This window comes from Sphaerodactylus townsendi, linkage group LG08, assembly GCF_021028975.2.
Source record: "Sphaerodactylus townsendi isolate TG3544 linkage group LG08, MPM_Stown_v2.3, whole genome shotgun sequence".
Taxonomy (NCBI): domain Eukaryota; kingdom Metazoa; phylum Chordata; class Lepidosauria; order Squamata; family Sphaerodactylidae; genus Sphaerodactylus; species Sphaerodactylus townsendi.
The window spans coordinates 26,636,112-26,659,091 of record NC_059432.1 but is presented as its reverse complement, the minus strand read 5'-3'; the positions used below and the strand labels follow the sequence as shown (position 1 = coordinate 26,659,091).

Below are 22,980 nucleotides of genomic sequence, written 5' to 3'. Positions count from 1 at the left end.
TTTCTCTAAGGCTCAGTGAATGTAGCAGGCCAGACAGAGCAATTCCTTTGAACCATCTCTTTGACCCTTTGCTCTCAATCTAATATATTAAGCATATCTGAACACTAATTCTCATGGCAGGAAAAGAGAGAATTGGAGAGTTTGTTACTATCAGAATCAAATACGTACTTTTATTCATCCTGAGGTGGTGGTACTCCAAGAACCTCTTTATTTCATTGATCTTTTCTTTTCTCTATAGGTGTGAGTCTGTTAGTGCCTCATGGAGCAATTCCTCAGGGGAAGTTCTATGAAATGTACCTGATGATCAACCGAACAGAAAACACTCTGTAAGTAAAGCAAAGAATGTGCTGCAGTATTTGTTTATTTGCTTGTTTTTCCTAGCCCAGGAATGACTAACTCTGGCCCCCCAGATGCTCATGGACTACAATTCCCATCAGCCCCTGCCAGCTGGCCATGCTGGCAGGGGCTGATGGGAATTGTAGTCTGTGAACATGATGAAAAATGTTGCTTTTTAGATGGTGTTTTAATATAACCAGGGGTTTCTATGTTAAGTCCCTAGCTTTCAAAATATCTACCTCTGACTAGGCACTGAGAGAAGCAACAGGCAGCCAAGGAGCAGTACCAGGGGGTACATTTGGCCTCCAAGCTTCTCAAGTCTGGCAGAGGTGCCAGCCCATCACTGAGGCAATGAGGGCTGGCCTGGCCTGGCCCAGGAGATCTTGTGAGGCCTAGGGGCTTGGGAAGAGGGCAAAGCTTGTAGGAGCTATAGTAGGACATTTAAACCCTTGCATCTCTGGGTCGAGGATGACTTCCTGATCAGCCTCTGGGTCCAGAGTCTGGGAGAACAAAGGGAGTGATAGAGCAGAGGTGAACAGGAGAGAAGGGGCAGACCCCATAAGTGATTCAAGCACCTCTCCTCTCAAACAGAGACCCAGTGGAGGGCCTTAAAGATAGCGTGGTATGACTGACTCCCAGAAAGCTTGACACATTAAAAGCGTGGCCATTAGAGATTTAGGGAGATGCAGATGGGGATGCAGACAGAGAGGGAGGTTTTTCTAAATCAACCACATACAAGCGAGGAACATAGCAATGTGCATGTGACAAGGGATAGTGTCTACAAAAGACTTGAGGGTAAAGCACATAAATCCCAGGTTAAGGACAGAGACAGGGTATACAGGTGTCTCTATGCTAATAGTAGAAGCATTCGACCTAAAATGGGGGAGCTAGAGTACAGAGTTTTGAAGGAGGACTTTGATACTTGGTAGGGCATTACAGGGCATGAATTGTGGAGATGTGAGGCACCAGAGTAGGGATATGGTATACCAGGCTACAGGCTCTACTCAGGAAGGAATAGGACAGGGAGCATTGGGGGGTGGAGTTACCCTTTCCATCCAAAGAAAGAGCATATTGTCTACCAAAATAAGGCAATACAAGGGGAGCCAGTTCCCCCTACAGGAATCACTGTGGAATATCAATACCAGGTGTGAAGGACAGTTTAATATTAGGAATTATATTGCTCGTCCCCCTGAGCCAAAGTGCTGAGAGAAAGGATTCTGAGATGAAAAAAAAGAGATTAGAGAGGCCAACAAAACAAAAATGTAGTGGTAATGAGTGATTTTGAACTATCCCCATATAAACTGGAAAAATGCATGTTCAAGTCCTAAGTAAGGGAGAGAGAGCATTCACTGGATATGCTAAATGACTGTGGCTTAGAGCAGATGGTTGTGGAACCAACTTCGGGAGAGGTGATCCTGAATCTAATTCTATATTAGGGGACCCAGAGGGACCCTGGTGCGGGGAGAAGTCAGTCAATTTGGTGGGCAGATAGGGAACAGCTGTGACCACAATGTATGGGAGATTCAGTATCTCTGCATCTTGAGGAACAAGTGGCAACTACACTAATCATAGTTACATTTTGCCTTCAGAAAGGGAAATTTCTACAAAGATGAGGGAGATAGTGCTTAGGAAACTGAAAGGGAAAATCAAGAAGAGTCAAAAGCATGCGGGGTCCTTGGAGGTTATTTAAACACACAGTAATAAAAGCTCAGCTGGAATGTGTTCCAGAGGTTAGAAAAGGCAGCACACAGTCCAAAAGAAAGCCACCATGGTTAACAAGAGAGGTTGAGGAAAGTATCAGAAAAAAGAAATTGTCTTTTTGAAAAATGAGAGAGTCCGGATTGGCCCATTTTGAATATGAGAGGGAACACAAATGGTGGCAAAAAAAAAAAGAAGAAGCAAAGGTAGCTGTAAGAGGGAGGCAAAAAAGGATTATGAGGAAGGCATGGCTGCGAACATCAAGACCAGCAACAAGCAGTTCTTCAAAGTACATCAAAAGCAGGAAGCCAGCAAGGGAGGCGGTAGGCCCGTTAGATGAAACAAAGGAACAAAGATTGTGCTAAAAGATGGCAGGGAGATTGCAGAGAAGGCTGAATAAATTCTTTGCATCTATTCTTCCGCCCAAAGGAGGAGGTGAGGAACGTTCCTGCACCTGGACCAAGCTTAATAGGAGGCGAATCCGAGGAAATAAGAAGGTAATTGGTGAACAAGGAAGAAGTTCAGCGGCCGTTGATGAAGCTAAGTATTACGCAAATCCCCTGGCCCAGATTGCATTCGCCCAAGAGTTCTTAAAGAACAAGCATGAAATTGCTGGTCTTCTCTCTTTAATATTACAACTTATCCCTGAAATCAGGCTCCATCCCTGAAGACTGGGAGATGTTATGTCACACCAATGTGCTAGAAAGGGATCTAGGGGGGACCCCAGGAAATTACAGGCTAGTCGGTTTGTTATCCGTACCTACAGTAAATTAGTAGAATCTATCATTAAAGATAAAATTATAAAACATGTAGAAAAGCAAGACCTGCTGAGAAAGAGTCAGCATGGCTTTTGCAGAAGTGAAATCCTATCTTACAAACTTACTGAGAGAGTTCTTTTTGAGGGGTGTAAACAGGCATGTGGACAGGGAGTGAACCGGTGGACGGCCACTGTCTACTTGGATTTCCAAAAGGTTTTTGGCGAAGTTCCTCACCAGAGACTGTTGAGAAAACTGAGCAGTGAAGGAATAAGAGGAGAAGTACTCCTATGGATTCAAAAACTGGTTGAGAAAACAGGAAGCAAAGAGTGGGTGCAAATGGGAAGTTCTCACAATGGAGAGGAATCTTCGGGGAGTGGTGTCCCCCCCAAGGATCCGTTTTGGGACCAAGTACCTCTTTAACCTATTCATAAATGACCTGGAAATAGAGGTGGAGCAGCGTAGGTGGCCCAGTTTGCAGATGATACCAAATTATGTAGTTGTTTGAGAACCACCAAAGTTCGCGAAGAGCTCCCAAAGCGGACCTTGATAAATTAGGTGAGTGGAAACAGAAGTAGCAAATAGGTTCGAAATGTAGCAAAACAAGTGATGCACATAGGGGCAAAAAATCCAAACTTCACATACACGCTACAGGGGTCAGTGCTATCGGTCACAGACCAGGAAAGGGATTTAGGCGTCTTAGTTGATAGTTCCATGGGAATGTCAACTCAATGCGCTGGCAGCTGTGAAAAAGGGAAGCTATGCTGGGGATCATTAGAAAAGGAATTGATAATAAAACTGCAAAGATTGTCATGCCCTTATATAAAGCAGTGGTGCGACCGCACTTGGAGTACTGTCATCGATTTCGATGCTTGCATCTCCAAAAGGATATTGAGGGAGATAGAAAAAGTGCAGAGAAGGGCAACAAGGATGATTGAGGGACTGGAGCACCTTCCCTATGAGGAGAGGCTGCAGCGTTTGGGACTCTTTAGTTTGGAGAGGAGGCGGCTGAGGGGGGGATAGGAGTGAAGTCGACAAAAGTGTGCATGGGGTAGAAAATGTTTGTGAGAGAAGGCCACCTTTCTTTCTCACAATACTAGAACCAGGGGGCATTCATTAGAAAATGCTGGGGGGAAGAATTACAGGACTAATAAAAGGAAACACTTCTTCACTTAGCGTGTGATTGGTGTTTGGAATATGCACCACCACAGGAGGTGGTGATGGCCACTAACCTGGATAGCTTTAAAAGGGGCTTGGACAGATTTATGGAGGAGAAGTCGATTTATGGCTACCAATCTTGATCCTCTTTGATCTGAGATTGCAAATGCCTTAACAGACCAGGTGATCGGGAGCAACAGCTGCAGAAGGCCATTGCGTTCACATCCTACATGTGAGCTCCCAAAGGCACCTGGTGGGCCACTGCGAGTAGCAGAGAGCTGGACTAGATGGACTTTGGTCTGATCCAGCTGGCTTGTTCTTATGTTCTTATGTTCTTAAATTTAAAACTGAGTCCTGTGCAGACTACAAGGGGTCTTGCTGCACAGCAGGAGTGCAGATCGTGGCCTTTGTGTGTTAGCGGTCTACCACCAAAGTTGGCTAGAGCAGTCTCAGTAACAGTTACCTACACATTCTACAATGGTGCAATATGGGAGCAATAAAGTCATACGAATGTGTTCTCCAAAAAGAATGTAGCTATTATATCTCCCATATAGCAGCATGCTAGGATAGGGAATGCAGTTGGGTGACCATATTATAAAAATGTGTAACTAGACAGACTAGACAATTAGTTCAAGCTAATATGCAAATTATCATAACAAATGCCGGGAAGGGAAGATAAGCACAGCAGGGAGTTACAGCAGATAAGGAAGCAGGGAGAAGTTAGCAGAACATGGCGATATGTTTGACGTATAAATTCCAGGACTTCCTTAACAAATAGAGGGTTGAAAGGTTTGGTTACTGAATCTTGATTGTTTATGAGTTTCTCTTCCAAGAATCTTTCAGGACTTGGATCGCCAACATTTATTCAGGCCTTTATCAATGCTTGTTGTTATCCAGTCAAGTACAAATGTACCATTTTGTTCAAGACTCCATCTTGTGGCTAACGACTATTGAGAGGTCAGCGGGGGAGGGAGGAGACCTGGGGCGCCATTATCATGTGTGGTGTGACTTCTCTTCCAGAAGAAAACCTGGGAGTGAAGCCATATTATTCTACGAACTGTCAAAATCTCTTTGCTAAAACCACAGATTAATGTGATACCACTTCTGGATTTCCCTGGAAGTGATGTCATTCCATACACAATGCTGCCATTTTTAAAAAAAAAAACCTTCCCACTACTACTCTGCTCAGCAGTGGGGAGAAAGGGTTACCAGTGCAGGGGTCTCCCACCATAGCTGGAGTTCTAGTATTACCTATCAGGGAGCCCTGCCGGGAAAATGTTATGCCAAAGAGATGGAATCTTGCCTTTGTGGGAGACGAAGCAATCCTAGCAATTAGTGGCCTTATTCCAAATCCATCCTTCTTGAAGTATTGTTAGTTCCTCAATTGTGTAGCTAAGAGTACAACTATGGCAAGGAAGAAGCAAGAGAGGCACTAGTCATCACCCACTCTCACCTTCTTTGGTGTGACTTTCCAAGCCATGTGGTTGCTGACTATTTTTTTCCTCCAAGCCAGTCTAATGGATTCCAATTGTTTTCTTCTCCCATTTGAAGTCTTGGTGTCAACAGATCTTGTGTGTTTGCACTTTGCAGGTTGCCATCCGAAGGCACACAGACAATACTGAGTCCCATCGTGACCTGTGGACCCACTGGGCTGCTCTTGTGCCATCCTGTCATCCTAACTGTCCCACACTGTGCAGATGTTAGCTCCCCAGATTGGATGCTGCAATTGAAAACTCAGTCCCACCAAGGGAACTGGGAGGTAAGCTGAAATAAATGGAGGGAGGAGGAGGAGGTTACAATATGGGAATGAAACTTCATGCAGCTTCCTTTGCCAGGATGCGGGGCAAATTGTTTAGCACTTTATGAATCAGGCCGGTTATTTATGGCTCTTTTACTGTTCTTGCCTTGTTCATCCCTCACAACCAAATACTCTTCTGAGCCCCACCATTCAAAGCAATGAGTTATTTCTCATAACTGTGTGATGATTAAAACTGTTCTTGGTTTGTTATTTAAATTGCCTCCTAGTTTTGCACCATTCAGGAGCATAGTACTGTACTCAGTCATGAGGTCAATTACCGTTTTAATGAAATGAAAGCAAGGAATAGTAAGATTCTAGCTGGAACCCACAAGGGCATGTAGAAATTAATTTTGTCTTGCATAAGCATGCCGGAATTAAAAAGGGCAGGAGTGCTGATAATTTTCATAATACCTATCAGATGGAACCTTGCAGGTATTCGGTGCTACCTGCCCAAGGGCAACTTAATCAGGGTTTGTGTGTGTGTGTGCCAGAGTGCTGCAAAATTACAGAAACTTTTCAGTCTAATATATGGGGTTAGCTAGAAATTTGAACTTCCCAAGCATCTCAGCTTCCTTTCTTTTTTTAAAAAAAAACCTGCTTTCATAAATTTTAACACAGTTTTTAGAGTTGGGAAGATATTCTTGAAACTGTGTAGGAAAGACTTCACGCAGTCACAAAAGCTACAGAGAGTCCTTGAATAGTTCTCCAGTGGGCAGGGAGGCGGGGCCCTTTGGGTGTTCTAGGAGCCAGAATAGAGATTGAGCTACCCATGAAAATCTCTTGTCAATCATCAAGTGTATTTACTCTTGACATGAGCCTACTAAGCAGCTTTAACCCCACATCAGTAACTCAGGATCACCTGTCTTACCAGGTCGTACGGAGTTCACGAGAACATACACAATGTCCTTTGAGTGCTTGAAGCAACTAGGCTTTTTGAAAAGTATTATTCTGCAGTTCTTTGTTCCTTCCCATGAATAACAGAAGAGGAATAAATTGTGCAAACGTCAAGAAATCATTAAAATATGATTTATGGCATTCTGAACATAGTTCGGACCTTGCATACATATTGTTACCTACAAGCTTAACAGAAATGTTAGGGAAAAATATTACTTGAATAATTTATATATAGGGTTGCAGAATTTGAGTTCTGTTGCTGCAGAATTATTTTTACTGTTTGATTTTTGCAAAATATACAGGTGACACTGATCTTAAGAAATTGGAAGAAGAACTTAATAGATGGTGCCTGCCAGCTTGGAAACAGATGCTAGGAAGGAAGCTTCATTTTTTTCCCCCTCTGACTTTCTCCCATCCCCTTCTCTTTAGGAAGTTGTAACTTTGGATGAAGAGACTGTAAACACACCTTGCTATTGCCAGCTGGAACCCAAATGCTGCCACGTTCTGCTAGAACAACTTGGAACGTATGTCATTGTGGGGGAATCCTACTCAAGGTCAGCCATCAAGAGGCTCCAACTTGCCCTCTTTGCACCTACCCTCTGTACTTCTCTGGAATACAATCTCAAGGTCTACTGCCTGGAGGACACGCCAGATGCCCTGAAGGTAACATTGCTCTGCTTAGTACCTCTGGCTCTTTGTTGCTCCTTTCCCCATGGAAAACCTATTTTTTGCAACCTATGTCTGACATGATGAAACTATTTATTGCGCTACAAGACTATTTTTATGGGATAGCCCTCTTCCGTTTCTTCTCCAGAAGGTGGTTTATAACTCAGCATAGCTCATTAGATTGTGCTTCATGGTCCAAAGCAACAATATCCCCCAGCCTTAGAAGGTGTTTTCCATGATGGACACTGACTGTTGACTCTTAGATGCTCTACTCCTGTTTTAATTAATAAAACAAAGTCCTGCAAAATTGGCTCTAAACTGGATAGCATTTGTCTTATCCCAGCATCCATTGTTCAGGGCCTGAGGTTGTCCAGCATGGACAAGAACCCATCCATACTTCTGCTAGTCTGTTTGCTTCACGAAGCTTTGTTACGCAGCAACAGACTAAAAGTGAGTTCGCACGTCCATCTAGACCAGCGGTTCTCAACCTGTGGGTCGCAACCCCTTTGTGGGGTCGAACGACCCTTTCACAGGGGTCACCTAAGACCATCAGAAAACACATATTTCCGATGGTCTTAGGAACCAAGACACAAATAATTTTATGGTTGGGGGTCACCACAACATGAGGAACTGCATTAAAGGGTTGCTGCATTAGGAAGGTTGAGAACCACTGATCTAGAGCTCATTCGATTGCTATATGCTTGATAAACGGTCATCTCTCAAAAGCATTGTGTTTGGGACTGTGGTGTTGTGGAAATTATCCAATGGCTCTCTAGCTGTGTTCTGTCTATTGTCCATCTGTTACATTTTTTCAAGCACCTCGCTCCTGTTCCCACCAATGCGATGTTAGTGAACTCCCTATTCTTCAGAGCAGTCAGCAACCAATTGCAGTGCACTGAGTATTCATTTTCACTCACTATTTTTCGTCTAGCTGCCACATCTTGTACAGCTCAAGGTACTCTTGCCCAAAGCGGCCATGCTGTGTCAATCCAAGCAGCACGTGAGGTGACTGGGGAAATGAGCAAAACAGCCTGATGCAATGCCTTGAAAAGTGACCCACAGTTTGGTTTCAGTAATAAGACTGTTTAACCCATTCTTCAGGGACCAGCTTTGTCTTTCTGGGCGGAGTTCCCAGGAGGGAGAAGAGGGGTGCCACAAGAACTATATTCTGTGCCCTGTTTTAAAAATACAACACCAATGCTTTTATTTTTTTTTATTGCTTTCTCCTTGGGCAAATGTGTTCTTTCCCTTCATTGCTAATTACCTCATATGCTGATGTGATGTTCCTTTCCTTTTACATGTTTTCTAAGCTTAAAAAACACACACCCAAAAAATTCTGAACCATAGGCATTGTGGGGGAGGGGGGGAGAGAAGGCGGGAGCCCCAGGCGCCAAGTCACATGGGGGGCATGTTTGGCTGCCTGCCTCCCCTGTTCCCCCCTGGAGCCAGATGAGGAGTTGAGACTGGAAATCATTCAGCTTGACCCCTCAGACATTGATTGATACATCGCCTCACACCCCAAGTGACTTGCATTGCTGTCCCCCATGTACCTCCCACATTATCACAGAACAAATTTCAAGGGATTATCTTTGACTTAGTGACCCAGAAAGCCTTTGATATAGTCACCGTGGTCCTCATTTGTCTTAACATGGGCTGCCGAGGGTGACATTCCCGGCTTCCCTAAAGGCAGGGTTCTTTCACTTTTAATATCCTTAGTAACTACTGTTCTCTCTAGCCTGGGCCTAAACAAAACTTTATAATATGATAAAAGACTGCAAGGTCATTTGCACATGAACATAGTATACCACAGTGGTTGTTCAGCCAGCTCTGGGCAATTATTCCGGGGTCACGTCTGAGTGGGTTTTGCTTCCAGTGCTGCAGACTATCTTTAACATTGATGGGGAGGGGTTTCGTTGGCAGAGGCAGTTAGATGAGAGATGACTGAAGGAAACTGTCCTGCAGAGAGTTAATAAGAGTGTAAATTACAGCAAAGCTCATAGCAGTGGGTATAGGAAAAGGGATGCAGGATGGCAGTAACCAAAAGGCCAGTGCTGAAGGATATGTTATAATTACTTTTCATTTGCACACCGTAAAATCTTTACATATCCAGGCACCAATGAAAATTGACAGTTGCAAAAATTTTTTTCATATTGCTTGTAATACTTTAAGAAATGAAAGGCAACAAATGGTTTTGAATTACGAGCTGTGTTCATTGGCCAGTAGCATTCTGTATTTTTTAAAAAAACAGTGCAAATGAATGTCAGTGATTTAAAACTTCTCAAAAAGTTTTAGCCTTATGCAAGCATTGTGCTGTGTACACAGCAACTTTTGATTAACTTCTTCCCAGCCACGCATCACCCTGCCTGGCTCAAGTTAGCCCAGTGTTGTGAGATCTCAGAAACTAAACAGGGTCAACTCTGTTTAGTGCATGTATTAGGATCACCAAGCAAGTCCAGGTTTGCTATGCAAACCACCTCTGTTCATTTCTTGCCTTGAAAACCCTACAGGGTTGCCACAGGTTGAATACACATTTTCCATTGTAAACCACACATACTGAGATATATGGCAAATAGTCTGGAAAATCAGAATAGTGCTGACAAACGTTTGACTAATGCTGAAATCTTACACATACCTAATAACAGCCAGAGGCCTGCAATCGGGTCTCTGTAGGATGCTGCAATTGCTCAGGAATATGCTGAGGTTTATTTTGGGTAAATCGAGTGTAACTTTATTCAGAACAAACAAAGAAAAGTAGGCAAGGCCTACTAGAGTCTTTCAAAGTATCTTGCCCAGCCAGATTACATCCAGTCATAGAGAGCATCTGGACTGGAGCTATTCCAGACTCTGGTATCCTGGAAAAAATATAAAACTTGAAATGGATTTCTAAATCGTACTGTCTTCCACATTTTTCCTCAACTACCAGCAGCTGGGCAGGGTAGTAGGTTTTTGGAGAAAGGGGATCAATCCTCTTTCTTCCCCTATACCATTTTCCCCATTTAAATCATTTTTGGACTCTGTTTTGGCACAGAAACCGCCTTGGTTTCTCTGATGGATAACATGGGACAGGGATGCAAAGTCGGTGCTATCCTTGGATTCTCCTGGATCTGTCAGTGGTGTTTGATTCCTTCTGGATTATCTTTTGGGTCTGGGGATGGGAAACACCACCCTCAGACTGGCCCAGTGCTTTCTGGAAGCTCTGCTCCAGTGGGTGGTGTATTGGGGGATTTTATCTTTGCTTGCTGGCAGCAGGCTGTGTTCTCTCCCTGTTTTGCCCCATGAAAAAATGACTGGGATTGCTAAGGGATTTGGAGTGAGAGGTCGTAAGTACAGTAATCTTACCCAGCTCTACTTCTCTTTGCCATCTGAGCCAAGTGGGGCAGTGGATGTGAGGCAGTATTGAGCTGAATGAGACTGAAGAGACTGAGGTACAATCTGGACAAGATACTGGGGGGGGGGGGGTTTCAGACCAGGATTATTGCATTTTGCCTGTTCTAGTTGAGGCAGTCCTCCCTTCATGGGTCTATAACTTGAGGGTGCTTTGAATGTCCATGTGGCTTTCATTGCTAAATGCACCTTGGCAAAACTTTAGCTGGCGTGCCTACTTGTGCTCTTCCTTGGATGTATCATTATGGCAGTTACACTGTTTTAAGTCTACATCATATAACTGTGTTTCCGTTGTATCCCAAGATTATGTCGTGGCATGTGCAATAATCATATGGATATACTATTCCACTGAAGAGGACTATCATTGTGCAAATGAGGATTTCCGCAGCATAAGCCTGCTTTGTAGATTTGGAATGATTTCTGCTTTATTGCTTTCTCTTATCCTCTGTCTATTAAGGAATACCCAAAGAAATCTCACACAAAAGACAGTATATAAGGACAGTATATGCATTGTGAAACTTTTGAGTATGTTTTAAGACTTCACCAGTTGTATTACAGTCTGGTAGCCTTCTATGGATGGTGCTCAATTTACCTGTATTTTTGAATGCTTCTTTGCACATCTATTTGTATGCTGCTAAGACTATGATGGTATTGTGACGTAGGAATTTTATATACATTTGTACATAGTTTTATTGCACTGCACTTTAATATACTCATGCACTCTCTAAGCTTGTTGGTTGTTCTTTTAGCAGCCGTGGGGGAGGGGGGGGTGTTTCTTGTTCATTTTGTGCTGGTTACACCAACCATACCGCAGTTTCTTTTCTCTTCTTATCCATTAGTTCTTATAGACAACCTTGTCTCATAATCAAAGTTGCTAAAGATCTGCTAGAAATTGCCTCGTTCTAGATCTGCAAGTAACTTATTGTCAAGCTACTTTGAAGGTCTATCGATAATATCAGCATCAGTAGTACACATGAGTAATGAAAATAACCCATCATTCTTAAGGAAGTATAAACCTCCATCTGCCTGTATTCTAAAAGAGAGATTAGTCCCAGTGCTCAATGCCAGTCTGATGTTTTCAGATCTTACTGTCTTTTGTATTTTTAACCATGAGCCTGTAGTGTAATTGATAACTAGCCTCTCTATGTGAACTGAAAGGTTCACAAGAAGTAGAAGTTATCATTTGGGACTTATGATTTGGAAAGCATCAGGAAGGAAACTTTGCTTTCTCTTTATTATGTTGTAATGCTTTTTTGAAGATGGGAGGGGATTAATTTTCCCAGGCATCATTGTGCAAGCTGAAATGAGGGGGGGGGGCATTGTGATACTCCTAGTATTTTTTCTGGTCAGTTGACTTAAATTACGGCATCAGTTACCCTCTTTGATCTTTTAAATCAAGCTTTTCCTCTATATTTCTGGCCTTATTGGTGACACTTTGTTCTCACTTTGTTGTCTATTTTTACATGACCCACAGGAAGTGCTTGACTTAGAAAGGACTCTTGATGGTTATCTTTTGGAAGAGCCCAAACCCCTACTGTTTAAAGACAGTTATCACAACCTGCGTCTCTCCATCCATGATATTCCCCATTCACTTTGGAGGAGCAAACTCCTCGCCAAGTATCAGGTGAGTTGGGAGAGTTACCAGCAATTGAGGAGTGGCAAACCATAAATCACAGATTCTGTGCCCTTCACACACAAAAATATTCCAGTTTTTACCTGTAACAGATTCATCTTTGGATAAATGGTAACACAAGAAAGAGTAACTTTCTTGATTTTCCAAGGAAACATATTTCAACAGCCACAGTTCTGACTGTGCAGTTGGCCTGTCCATTTCCATATTTATGTTGCTTGATATATCAGCAGACCTTGAATCCAGGGGCTTTCCCCATCCCTGCTAGTACCCCTATATAATGTCGTTTTGATATCCAGATCATCATGTGAATGGAAGACACTGTGGGATCTTGCATAGATTTGTGAGGAGATAATGCTACAGAATGAGATCTTACATAGTGCTTTCTCTAGAAAAAAAGTAAAGTGGCCCCCACTGCATAAAAACATACCCTTGCATATAACTAAGCAATGGTTACTCGAATTAAGCTAAGATCTTAGATGTCTTCACAACCTGTGACAGCCCATCCATAGCAGTGCAAAAATGGGTTGCCAACCAGTTAAATTAGCAGTTATGCTTCATAACTGTGCTTAACTTCATGGATTAACTATGCTTCATAACTGTGCTTAACTTCATGAAGTTAACTATGCTTAACTTCATGGATTAGAAGTTGTGCAAACCTGTTCCATACTATTGGGTACACATTACAAAAGAGGCCCCTGCATGTTTCCAGAGACCTATAACCAGTGGACTGACTGTAGTTACTTATCCACTTTTCCAATTTGCCCCAGGAAATCCCTTTCTACCACATCTGGAGTGGCAGCCAACGGGCTCTACACTGTACCTTCACCCTCGAGAGATACAGCCCAGCTTCCACAGAACTGACCTGCAAGATCTGTGTTCGGCAAGTGGAAGGGGAAGGGCAGATATTTCAGCTAAACATTACACTTGGAGAGGTGAGTAAAAGGAAGTACCCTGTGGAAACTCATGTGACTGGTTGGTGTGTGGCAGAGAGAGCAGAACATTTAAAACGGGTCTTTCGTGGCAACTCTTAGGGGTTTTTGCCTAAACTTCCAGGCAATATCTTGTCTATTGTATCAGTGGAGTTACTTGAAATTAAGTTGAGTTGGGGATCTTATTTGTGGACCAACAAATACATTTTCACCAGTCAACCACAGATCCTCCTTATTCTCTGCCGAAACATTTTCTTGACACTGTTGCCCTATTCCAGTGGTGGCGAACCTTTGGCACTCCAGATGTTATGGACTACAATTCCCATCAGCCCCTGGAGTGCCAAAGGTTCACCAACACGGCCCTATTCTATAGGGGTCTGTCCAATGGAAGCAGCTGTAATCATACAGGTTGAATATGGCACAGACCTCTTTAATAGTGGTTTGTGGGCAAGCTGCAGGTGCTAACCCAAAAAAATACTTAAAGATAGTATATCTGATTTTAGCCAGAGCTTAAAATCTATTCCAGGGGGTGGCATTTTGTCCTAGAAGCTGCCTTCCCATTATCATCCATTACATGAGGCTTGTATTCCTTGCAATGTGGATGGAGAATGTTTTGGAGCATGTGCAGATTGCCTTTCTTTCACTGAACCCCCTCCCAAAGTCTCTCCTCATGTATATCGGATGCCACTGGCTTTGAGCACTGTTAACACTGTTATTTGTGTTAAACATTTCTTGCACACTTGTTAAAAATCATACGCTCCACTGAAGTTATTTCTTTTGGATAGCAGTGAAATAATCATCAGTGTGATTTTCTTAATTATTATTTTTGCAAGTGAAGCTGCATATAAGCATAGAGCTAGAAGCAAATGGGTTGAGCGCAAGCTTATTCCACCCATGAGAATTTGGGCAGAGGATTATTCCGAGCTCCACTTTTCTTGTTTGCTGAGATATAGTCGCAGTTGGGTGGGCCAGAGGAGCATCGGGCCAGAAGTGCCACCTGCTTCTTATTTATTTCTATATTCGTTTGTTTCTAGACTACTTTTCTCCCCAGTGGGGGACTTGAAGTGGCTTGCAACAGCCTGTCCTCCGTTTTATCCTCATAACCACTTTGAAGTGGGGTTAGGCTGGCACAAGGTTACCCAATAAGCTCCCATGGCAGAGTGGGTCTCCCAGGTCCGATTCCAGCACTCTGACTACTACACCACAGTAGCTTTTCCTATGGTTGTAATTGTCCCATATGCTTATTACCACACCTTGACCGTATTCTCCCATCACAGTCCCTGCAAGAACAAAGTTTGCCAAACCCCTAGGAAGCAACCACGTCATTTTGTCTATTTTCCTCATTTAGTCTGAGTAGAGAATTTGAGGTTCCATTCCACAGCCACCTTTTGTGCAAAATCTCTTCGAAACTACAACAGGCTATCACACTCTTATCTCACAGCCTAGGATTCCGCCTCTGACTCTCCAGTACTGCTCTTGTCCAGCTGTGCCTACTGAAATCAGGAGGCTGTTTCTCCCTGGCTCCACTGAAGCAAAAGCACCTAATTTCATTATGAAAACTTTTTATTTTAAATTTGAAGGCCTGATGTTTGTCTTTCTCTTTCCTATTGTTTCTAGTTTTACCCATTCATGTCTACTGCACTGGCTAATGCATTTTAGTGAAGGCTATCAGGTTCTTTATATCTCTTTATATAGGAGCAGCAGTGGCGTAGTGGTTGAGAGCAGGAGTACTCTAATCTGGAGGAATTGGGTTTGATTCCCCGCTCTGCCACTTGAGCTGTGGAGGCTTATCTGGGGAATTCAGCCCTGTACACTCCAACCAGCTGGGTGACCTTGGGCTAATCACAGTTCTTTGGAGCTCTCTCAGCCACACTTACCTCACAGGGTATTTGTTGTGGGTGGGTGGGAAAGGAGTTTGTAAGCTCCTTTGAGTCTCCTACAGGAGAGAAAGGGAGGATATAAATCCAACTCTTCTTCTTCTTTCTTAAAGTCTCTCTAGAAAGTGGGATTATGTTTGTCACTGACTAGTTCGCAAAGAAATTTAAGCAGTTTCTGCCCACATTTTGGGGAATAAACAATCAGATGCTGGGTTTGCAGCAAAGTATGTGGAATTAAAAAGCTGAGAGCAAGCCAGTTTTTGCACATGAAACATAAACTGAAAGACCATCAGCCTGTACTTACAATATTTATCCATTTACGGTTCAAGCACAATAGAAAGCAGAAATGAAGGATTTGCAATATGAATGAGCATTCCAGGTGTTATTTATAAGTGCATTACAAACCCATGAAGCAAGGGACACTTGAGTTGCAAGTGTGAAAACAGCCCGAAGAAGGCTCAAAAGGAAGGAGGCTCGAAATCACTTTTGATTAGGGCCAGGTCATATAGTGTTAATTCTCATGTGTCTTGTGCAGTATCTCTAGGACAGCTTGGGTGAGCTGAACTGCTAGCATAGATGAGGTATTAGGTAGCTATTACATGAACAGGCAAATGATCAGTGGATGCACTAGCTTATCAATTCAAACAGTCCTTTTTTTCCCCCAGAACTCCAGTGCCTTTGATGTCTTGAGGTGCCACCCCGGCAGTGCCCTGATGACTCAGCTGGGACCATACGCCTTCAAGATCCCTCTGTCCATACGGCAGAAAATCTGTAACAGCCTTGATGCCCCCAATTCCAGAGGAAACGACTGGCGACTTCTTGCCCAGAAACTTTCCATGGATCGGTGGGTTTTATTCGGGGCTTTATTCTCAGTCATCCTAGAGGGGAAGTGTGTCAGTTGAGAAAGCCAATTTGTGTGTCTCTATAGCCTGCCTTTTGATCAAAATCCATGTGGTGATTTACATACAAAATAAAACATAAATTATATTCAGTGCAAATTTTGAAGCAACATATACGTAGATAAGTACTGTCCAATTGTACCCAAATTGTATCCAAATTGCAGCAAGGAGCTTTGAAGGCAAGTGAGAAGCTGAGGTGGTTTGCCATTGCCTTCTTCTGCAGAGTCTTCCTTGGTGGTTTTCTATCCAAGTACCAACTCTGCCTAGCTTCCACAGTCTGACAAGATCAGACTATACCACACCACCTTTGCTCCAAATGAAACAAAAACAAGTTATCTTCTCTGGTTTTATGCAATAATCTCCGAGGACTTGAAGGCTAATATTTAATTGCTGTCATCATAATAACATAGCATTTGTACAGAGTTTCAGGTGTTCTGAATGATTCACCTAGTATTCTTCTAATCCTTACCGCAAATAGATAAGGTAAATAAGTATTATTACCGCCATTTTAGAGATGGAGCAGAAGGGCTGAGAGCAAGAGAAAATGACTTAGCAAAGACCACCTAATAAATTAATGTTAGGGATCACCAGGGTTTTCAAGTTGGTGGCTCAGTGACTTGGCCATAGCCTTTACTGTATCTCCTTTTAATTTCATATAAGTGCTTTACAGTATCTTCCCTTCCTGAAATAACAGCCATTCAGGGGAAGAAGTATCTTGAAGGAGACACCGACGATTCTCACTTTGTGTTTCCTGCACAGGTATCTGAATTTCTTTGCCACCAAAGCCAGCCCCACAGGAGTGATCCTTGACTTATGGGAAGCCCAGCACCAAGACGACGGGGATCTCAACACTCTGGCCTGTGCCTTGGAAGAGATGGGCAAGAGTGAAATGCTGCTTGTCATGGCGACAGAGGGGGATTGCTGATGCAGCTCCAGAAGACTTCCGGCCATGGCCGAATGGAGGGCGGAGCAAGAGAGGGAGGGCAACGATCCATTTTGAACAGAGGGGAGAAGATGGTGGCATTTATCGTTGAGAGGATCAAAATGGGTTTTCTCCTTCTCCTTCTATCACTCCTCTTTCCTCAAATCACAATCAGCCTTAGCGATCCACATTGAACAGTTTACAATCTAAGTGTTAAAAACCTCTTTCCTCCTTCTCCTCACAGCTTTTGGAGTGAGGCACAAAAGCAATGTATCATTGCTCACTATGACCACGGCCTGTGGTGGAAGTAGCGACCTCCCACCAGCTTCTGCCACGTGGTGTGGCCTATGAGGGCTGCTGGAATCTGAGCTGGGATCTTGTTTTGGTCTTTGGGAGGTAGGGTGGGGATTCTTCTGCCCTTCTATCTTCCCACTCCTGCCTTGTTCTCCTGTTTCTTCTTTACTGGCATTTATGCTTTGAAGAGTCGAGTACAATCTAGAAAAGACTTGCTTACTCCTGTCAAAAAGCTTCAAACCGCTTAAGACAGAAAAAAAGGAAAAGGAAAAAAAAGGAAACCAGTTTCTTAGGAAACGCAAGTAATTTATTATCCAGATCTTTGGATGAGTCCTTTTTTAAAAAATAATAATAATAAAAGTTAGGGATCTGTAATGTCTGTGAGAGAAAGAGTATTGGGGCACTCAGAAAGAGAGAGAGATTTGAATGGATGCATGTATTTGTCTGTGTGTGTATGTGTGTGAGAGAGAGAAAGAGAGAGAGAGAATCCGTTTAGTGGATATAAAGCAAAACCAAGCTGTGGCATTTGTTGTGGTAGGAATGGTGGTGGGACCAGAGCTTCATGCAGGTTGAAAAGGGCAAATGTTGCCCCTCATTCACGTTCTGTTCGCAAATATTATTTTCTGACAGTAGTAGAGCGGTGGAGGGGAGGGAGAGATACGGCTTCAAGTCCATTCACAGAGAAAACAACCTGTTTCTAGAATTGAACTCCTCTTGGAGTTTTCTTGAAAAAGCAATATAAATCCGTTGCACTGTTTCCAGCCACTCTGTGGTGCCCAGGTACATCTGACCAAATATCTATTGATGTTTTCTCCTGAATTTGTTTCTGTTCCATTCAGAGCTGCCGTTCCTTTGTACAGCCTGATTGAAATCCATTCCATCATTGGAGGGGGTGGTCCAGAAGTTCAGCAAAGAAAATATCAAGCTAATCCAGAGATAAAGCTCTCTGGCCCTAATTGTGAGAGCATCAGTGGGCACATCTAAACATGACCAGAACTTTTTTTTATTGTGATTGTTTGAGGGCAGAGTCAATGTCGGTCTCCTATGCTGTAACGCAGACTGCTTTTGAAATTTCTCTGGATTTCAAAACTGCATTCTGCGTAGCCCGAGAAGGTACAGTTGAGAAATTCTCACTTGGCATTAAGCATGCAGGCCTCTGGATTGTAGCCTTAACCTTGAGCCCATTTGAGTTCATCAGTATCAGAGGACGGCAGTAGAAGCCTTAACATGTGAGCTGTTTCTGTATCCTGTTCCAGGGTGACTTGGAGCAAGTGGGGCTATTCAGGAGGCCTTTTCTGTTAATCTCTTGTGCAATGGAATAGGATATAAGGGTACGCTCCATTAAAATGCTGATGTTGCAATTGCCACCATAAAACGTTGAGAGGGACCCCTACTTAGAATCCACCTCTGACAGATTTTCCCCTTCTGACAGAAAAAGGAAATTCTAGCATCCAGAGCATTTACCAGTTTTTGCCATGTCTTTGCTACATACCCATCTTCTAGATGAACTTTTGAAAAGACATGCCTCTCCGCTTCTGATATTTAGTGTTCACTAAAGCTAGATGCTCTATAAACCAGTCTTTCCCCCCATATTGCCTGCAGCTCATTTTAGTGTTGTCTTATCTATATTTCTTTATCTGAGACCGAGTGGTCACCCTATAAATACATATACTGTCACCCTATAAATATATATACTGTGGGAAGGATGACGCTGGCATATTTTTGTTCTCCAACATGTGGAATGAGCAACTGTTGTGTGCAGGTTCATCCTTATGAACCTGGAATTAATTGGTGAGCTGTCAATGTTTTAAGCACTGATGGTCAAATGGCTTTAATAGATTACAGTTAGTAATATTTAATTCTACCTGTGTGTCTTTGTACAGAGTTCAGGTTCTCAAAGCCCGGAACTCTGGAATCCACAGCCAGATTTTCACAAGTATTAAATATCTAACTCTACATAATGGTAGTCACAGTAATGAGAAAATTAACAAGGCTGTGGTGGGTTGGATCTCATGACACATTTGCAGATTTTATAGAAACTTACTGAGGGGATAGCTGGTCTAATTGTTTTTTCTCATGACGTGTCTCAGAATATACCACAAACAGATCGTATATTCTATCTACATCTTATCCAGAAAACTGTCTCTAATTGCACCTTACTTCTAGATTTCTTTGCAGGAAAGTCCATATTCCTTTAAAGACATGCTCCAGGCCATGCTAGGTGAAGTGTTAGAGACCCATGATTATTTTTTCCCATCACTTTAAATTTCTTCTAGTAGCTGCTGTAGAGTGGCCCAGAAATACAGCTCTGAATGGATATCTTTTCTGCTCTCCATTTTGTTCCCAGTGGAACCCCACTCACTCACATCAGCCACTTTTGCAGTGTTTTCACTGGAGGGGCAAATAACACAGTTTCAGGGAGCAGCTGAGGGGCTTGCATCAAGCAAATGGTGTGGATGAAAGGATTTAAAAATCCTCATCCAGGACTGCACCAAAATCCCAATTCAACTCCTTCCACCCATGTAAAGCTGCCTTCTGCTTTTTGGGAACTTCCATAAAAAGGAAAAGATGCAACATCATGTACCTTCTGCGGATGTTGCATAGGATTCATCTCATAAAATCTGGAAGGTCTAAATCTCACTGAAATATGTGGGATGTAAGACCAGAGCTGTGATGATGCATGCCAAATTTCCTCTGAATGGACTCCTTAGATTCCCTTCTGGAACATACCCCAGCATTTTGGAGGAGAAAACACCCTGCATGATAAATTTATTTCAAAGGTATTAGATCAGCAGTAGATCAATTGAGAAAGTTACGTAACAGAGAACCATGGGGGTCTGCGTTAGATGCATTTTTATTTGACAGCTTGATTAACAATTTACAGTAGCAATTAAATTAAATTCACAGGTGATGCTAAATGGAAAGATTTACAAATTCTGCTGCAGAGAGAGCAAGGAAGCTCTGATGCTCATTTGAGCAATGAACACAATCTGAATATTTCAAAACTGGCTTTCAATTTCACTTTTAAAAGTATTAGCATGTCTCAATGATTTCAAGTGATAAGCAGTGAATATTGAGGATGGAACAATACATGTCCCCAAAACACAGAATTGTTTGACAGAAATAAAGATTGGGAAAGTTGTTGTGGAAGCAGTTTGTAGAAATGCAAGGGCAGCAATCAATTAATTGCAGAGTTCTGACCTGAATTTAGGGAAATGAAAAAATACTACAGACGTGTCTTGGCTGTCGCTCAAATTAGACATGATGGAGATTATGGATCTCTTGACAGTCTTTTAAAGACAAACATGAATTGGAACGAAGGAAGGATAGAAGGAGTTAACCCTTACACTCCCACAAGCTTTCTTGGGGTCCCCACACTGTTATAGCATTTTACATAACTGATAACAGTTTTTGGAGGTGGCTGCTTTAATTAATGAAAGCATGCAAAAGTGGAAAGGTTAGCCCTGATATGACTTGGGACATGTGCTCAGCTATAATTGCCCTTTACCACGTGACAGTTAGTTTTCTCATCTGTTTCAACCCTAAGTTCTTCATACATTTTTTTCCATTTCTTGATTGCCAAGAGAGAAATAGACTAGACATTATTAACTAAAAAGCCAGGGACCAAGTGTGTTCAGGTGTAGTGTAGTATTATAACATTGTAAAAAGGTTTGTGAATTCTCCACCAAAATTTTGTATGTGTGTTATTTGGAGTATATTAGCTTGTTGCAGGATCCTGTCTATTAAGACAACCATTAAAGCATTGCAGTGCCTTCTGATTTTGCTTTTCAATATTAGAGAAGTAAATTATATAATGGACATAATTTTGAAAAGAAACAGCCATGTCAATGACTTTTTCATATGTAATAGTTTATTGAAGGGGGGGGGGATGTTTCAGGAGCCCCTGACTGAAATAACATTTTATATAAACAGCAGTTAGAGCTGATAGAGCAATTCCTTATTAAGAGTGCCCTGGCATCAGTTCAGGTGGAAAGAGAAATGCAGCTCAAGTTATTTCCTCTTAAGAAGATCTACTGCAAAGTACCAGAAATGGATGTATATTTTACGGCACCAACAATTCCTTGGAGCAGTTAACTGACACCCCAACCAGCCAGCAATCTCTGAGGATTTTGTCTTGGAATATTGCTGGCTGGAATAGCAGGATAATGAATCAGGATTTTTTATGTTACATCATGAGACGTGATGTTATACTTTCACAAGAGACTTGGTCTACTTTAATCCATCTCCATGGCTATACCATACATTATATTCCAGCATACAAGGAGAATCTCAGAGGGCGCTATCGAGCTGGACTTGCAATATTAATCAAAGCATCTCTTGGCAGTGGTATTTTGACGCTCCCTGTTTATGAACATTTGGCTCACTCTGTAAAGTTAACATGGGAAGGCCGTAGTCTCCTCCTAGCTCCATCAAGTCTCCTCCTCGGTAAAGTTAACATGGGAAGGCTGTAGGCTCCTCCCAGCTCCATCAAGGAGACACGGGAATTACAGTGCAAAATCACTGAATATCTAGAGAGTTTACAACTTTGTAATATATGCGATGAATGGTTAGTAGCAGGAGACCTTAATGCCAGGATGGGTAAGGATGAACACTGCCTCCGGAAGTTAGCAGGGCTGGACATAGAGAACTGTCCATGGTATTCTTCCTTACCTAGAAAATCAAAATATCTTTTGATTAACCCAGCGGAGGTTGACTTTGTGAAATCTTGCTCTCGGTTTGTGAAATCTTGCTCTCAGTTTAATATATACTGCGCTCCCAGACCTATTTGCCTCCGAATGGTATCAATTACTCAAATCAAAAATTCACTCTCTAGGTTTACTATTTGAAGATCTTTGTATGTTGTCACCCAGACCTTAAAAAGCAAACTTTTAGAACAGGAATACCATATCTTATTGGGGCAAGCAAATAAATCATATGGCCCATATGTCGCACTAGTACCCTGTCGCACTAGTACCTGAACAGGGGCATATAGCTAAATATCTCGAATTATTAACTGAACCCCAACAGAGATGGATTATTACAAGGACCAGATGCAATACTTTCCCATCTGCCATTATGAAGGGTTGCTATCCCTCTCCAGAATCGGGTTTGTCCATATTGTAAAAACCAAGTGGAAGCTCTTGCTTACATTATACTCGACTGTCCGAGATACGTGGGTATTAAGAACTTCTCTCCTTGGCTGGCCCTAGACAAATCTGAAAGAGACTCAGACAGTTCTGTTGTGGGGCTTCTGTTAAACAATACAGATATCATGCTCTTGGAAAAAGTGGCAGAATTTCTTTTACAAGTGACCAAACTTTCTAAGTAATGTCTAATGCTAGATACAGTTTCTCTGTCTGTGTTTTGATCATGTTCTTGCTTTGTACATTCTGGTAACATTCTAGAGCTTATTTTATATGCCTAATAAAGGTTATTGTTGTTGTAAGAAAATGTACTGAGCTAGCCACAGTCTTGCATTGTTCAACTGGAGAAAGTATCACTTAGCTGGAGCAGGTCACTTCAAGTTAGAAGAAAGCTTCAAGCTTTGCTCAGTCGAGGGGTATAATACAAGTCACTTTGTAACAGAGGTGTACCTAGGGAAAATGTAGCCCAGTGCAAAATCTGAGTTTTCTGCCCATATGGGCGGTTGCCCTCCCGTACCATGACCAAACAACTTTTTTGCACCAGGTCGTCAGGGAAGGAGGAGGGGTGGGGGTGATTTTCTGCCCCCCCCCCA

At 42.5% G+C, this 22,980-nt stretch overlaps 1 protein-coding gene across 2 annotated transcripts in view; it reads left to right on the top strand.

Moving 5' to 3' along the window:
* UNC5B (unc-5 netrin receptor B) overlaps positions 1 to 22,483 on the top strand; it is a 211,616-nt gene extending 189,133 nt beyond the window's left edge. For both annotated transcript variants that reach the window (XM_048505811.1, XM_048505810.1), the window contains 7 exons: positions 239 to 326; positions 5,538 to 5,706; positions 7,069 to 7,302; positions 12,164 to 12,313; positions 13,090 to 13,254; positions 15,794 to 15,972; positions 16,787 to 22,483. In XM_048505811.1, the coding sequence (XP_048361768.1) occupies positions 239 to 326; positions 5,538 to 5,706; positions 7,069 to 7,302; positions 12,164 to 12,313; positions 13,090 to 13,254; positions 15,794 to 15,972; positions 16,787 to 16,952 (1,151 nt within the window). In that variant the 3' untranslated portion in view covers positions 16,953 to 22,483. The remainder of the gene's footprint in view (positions 1 to 238; positions 327 to 5,537; positions 5,707 to 7,068; positions 7,303 to 12,163; positions 12,314 to 13,089; positions 13,255 to 15,793; positions 15,973 to 16,786) is intronic.
* Positions 22,484 to 22,980: the final 497 nt, after the last annotated feature.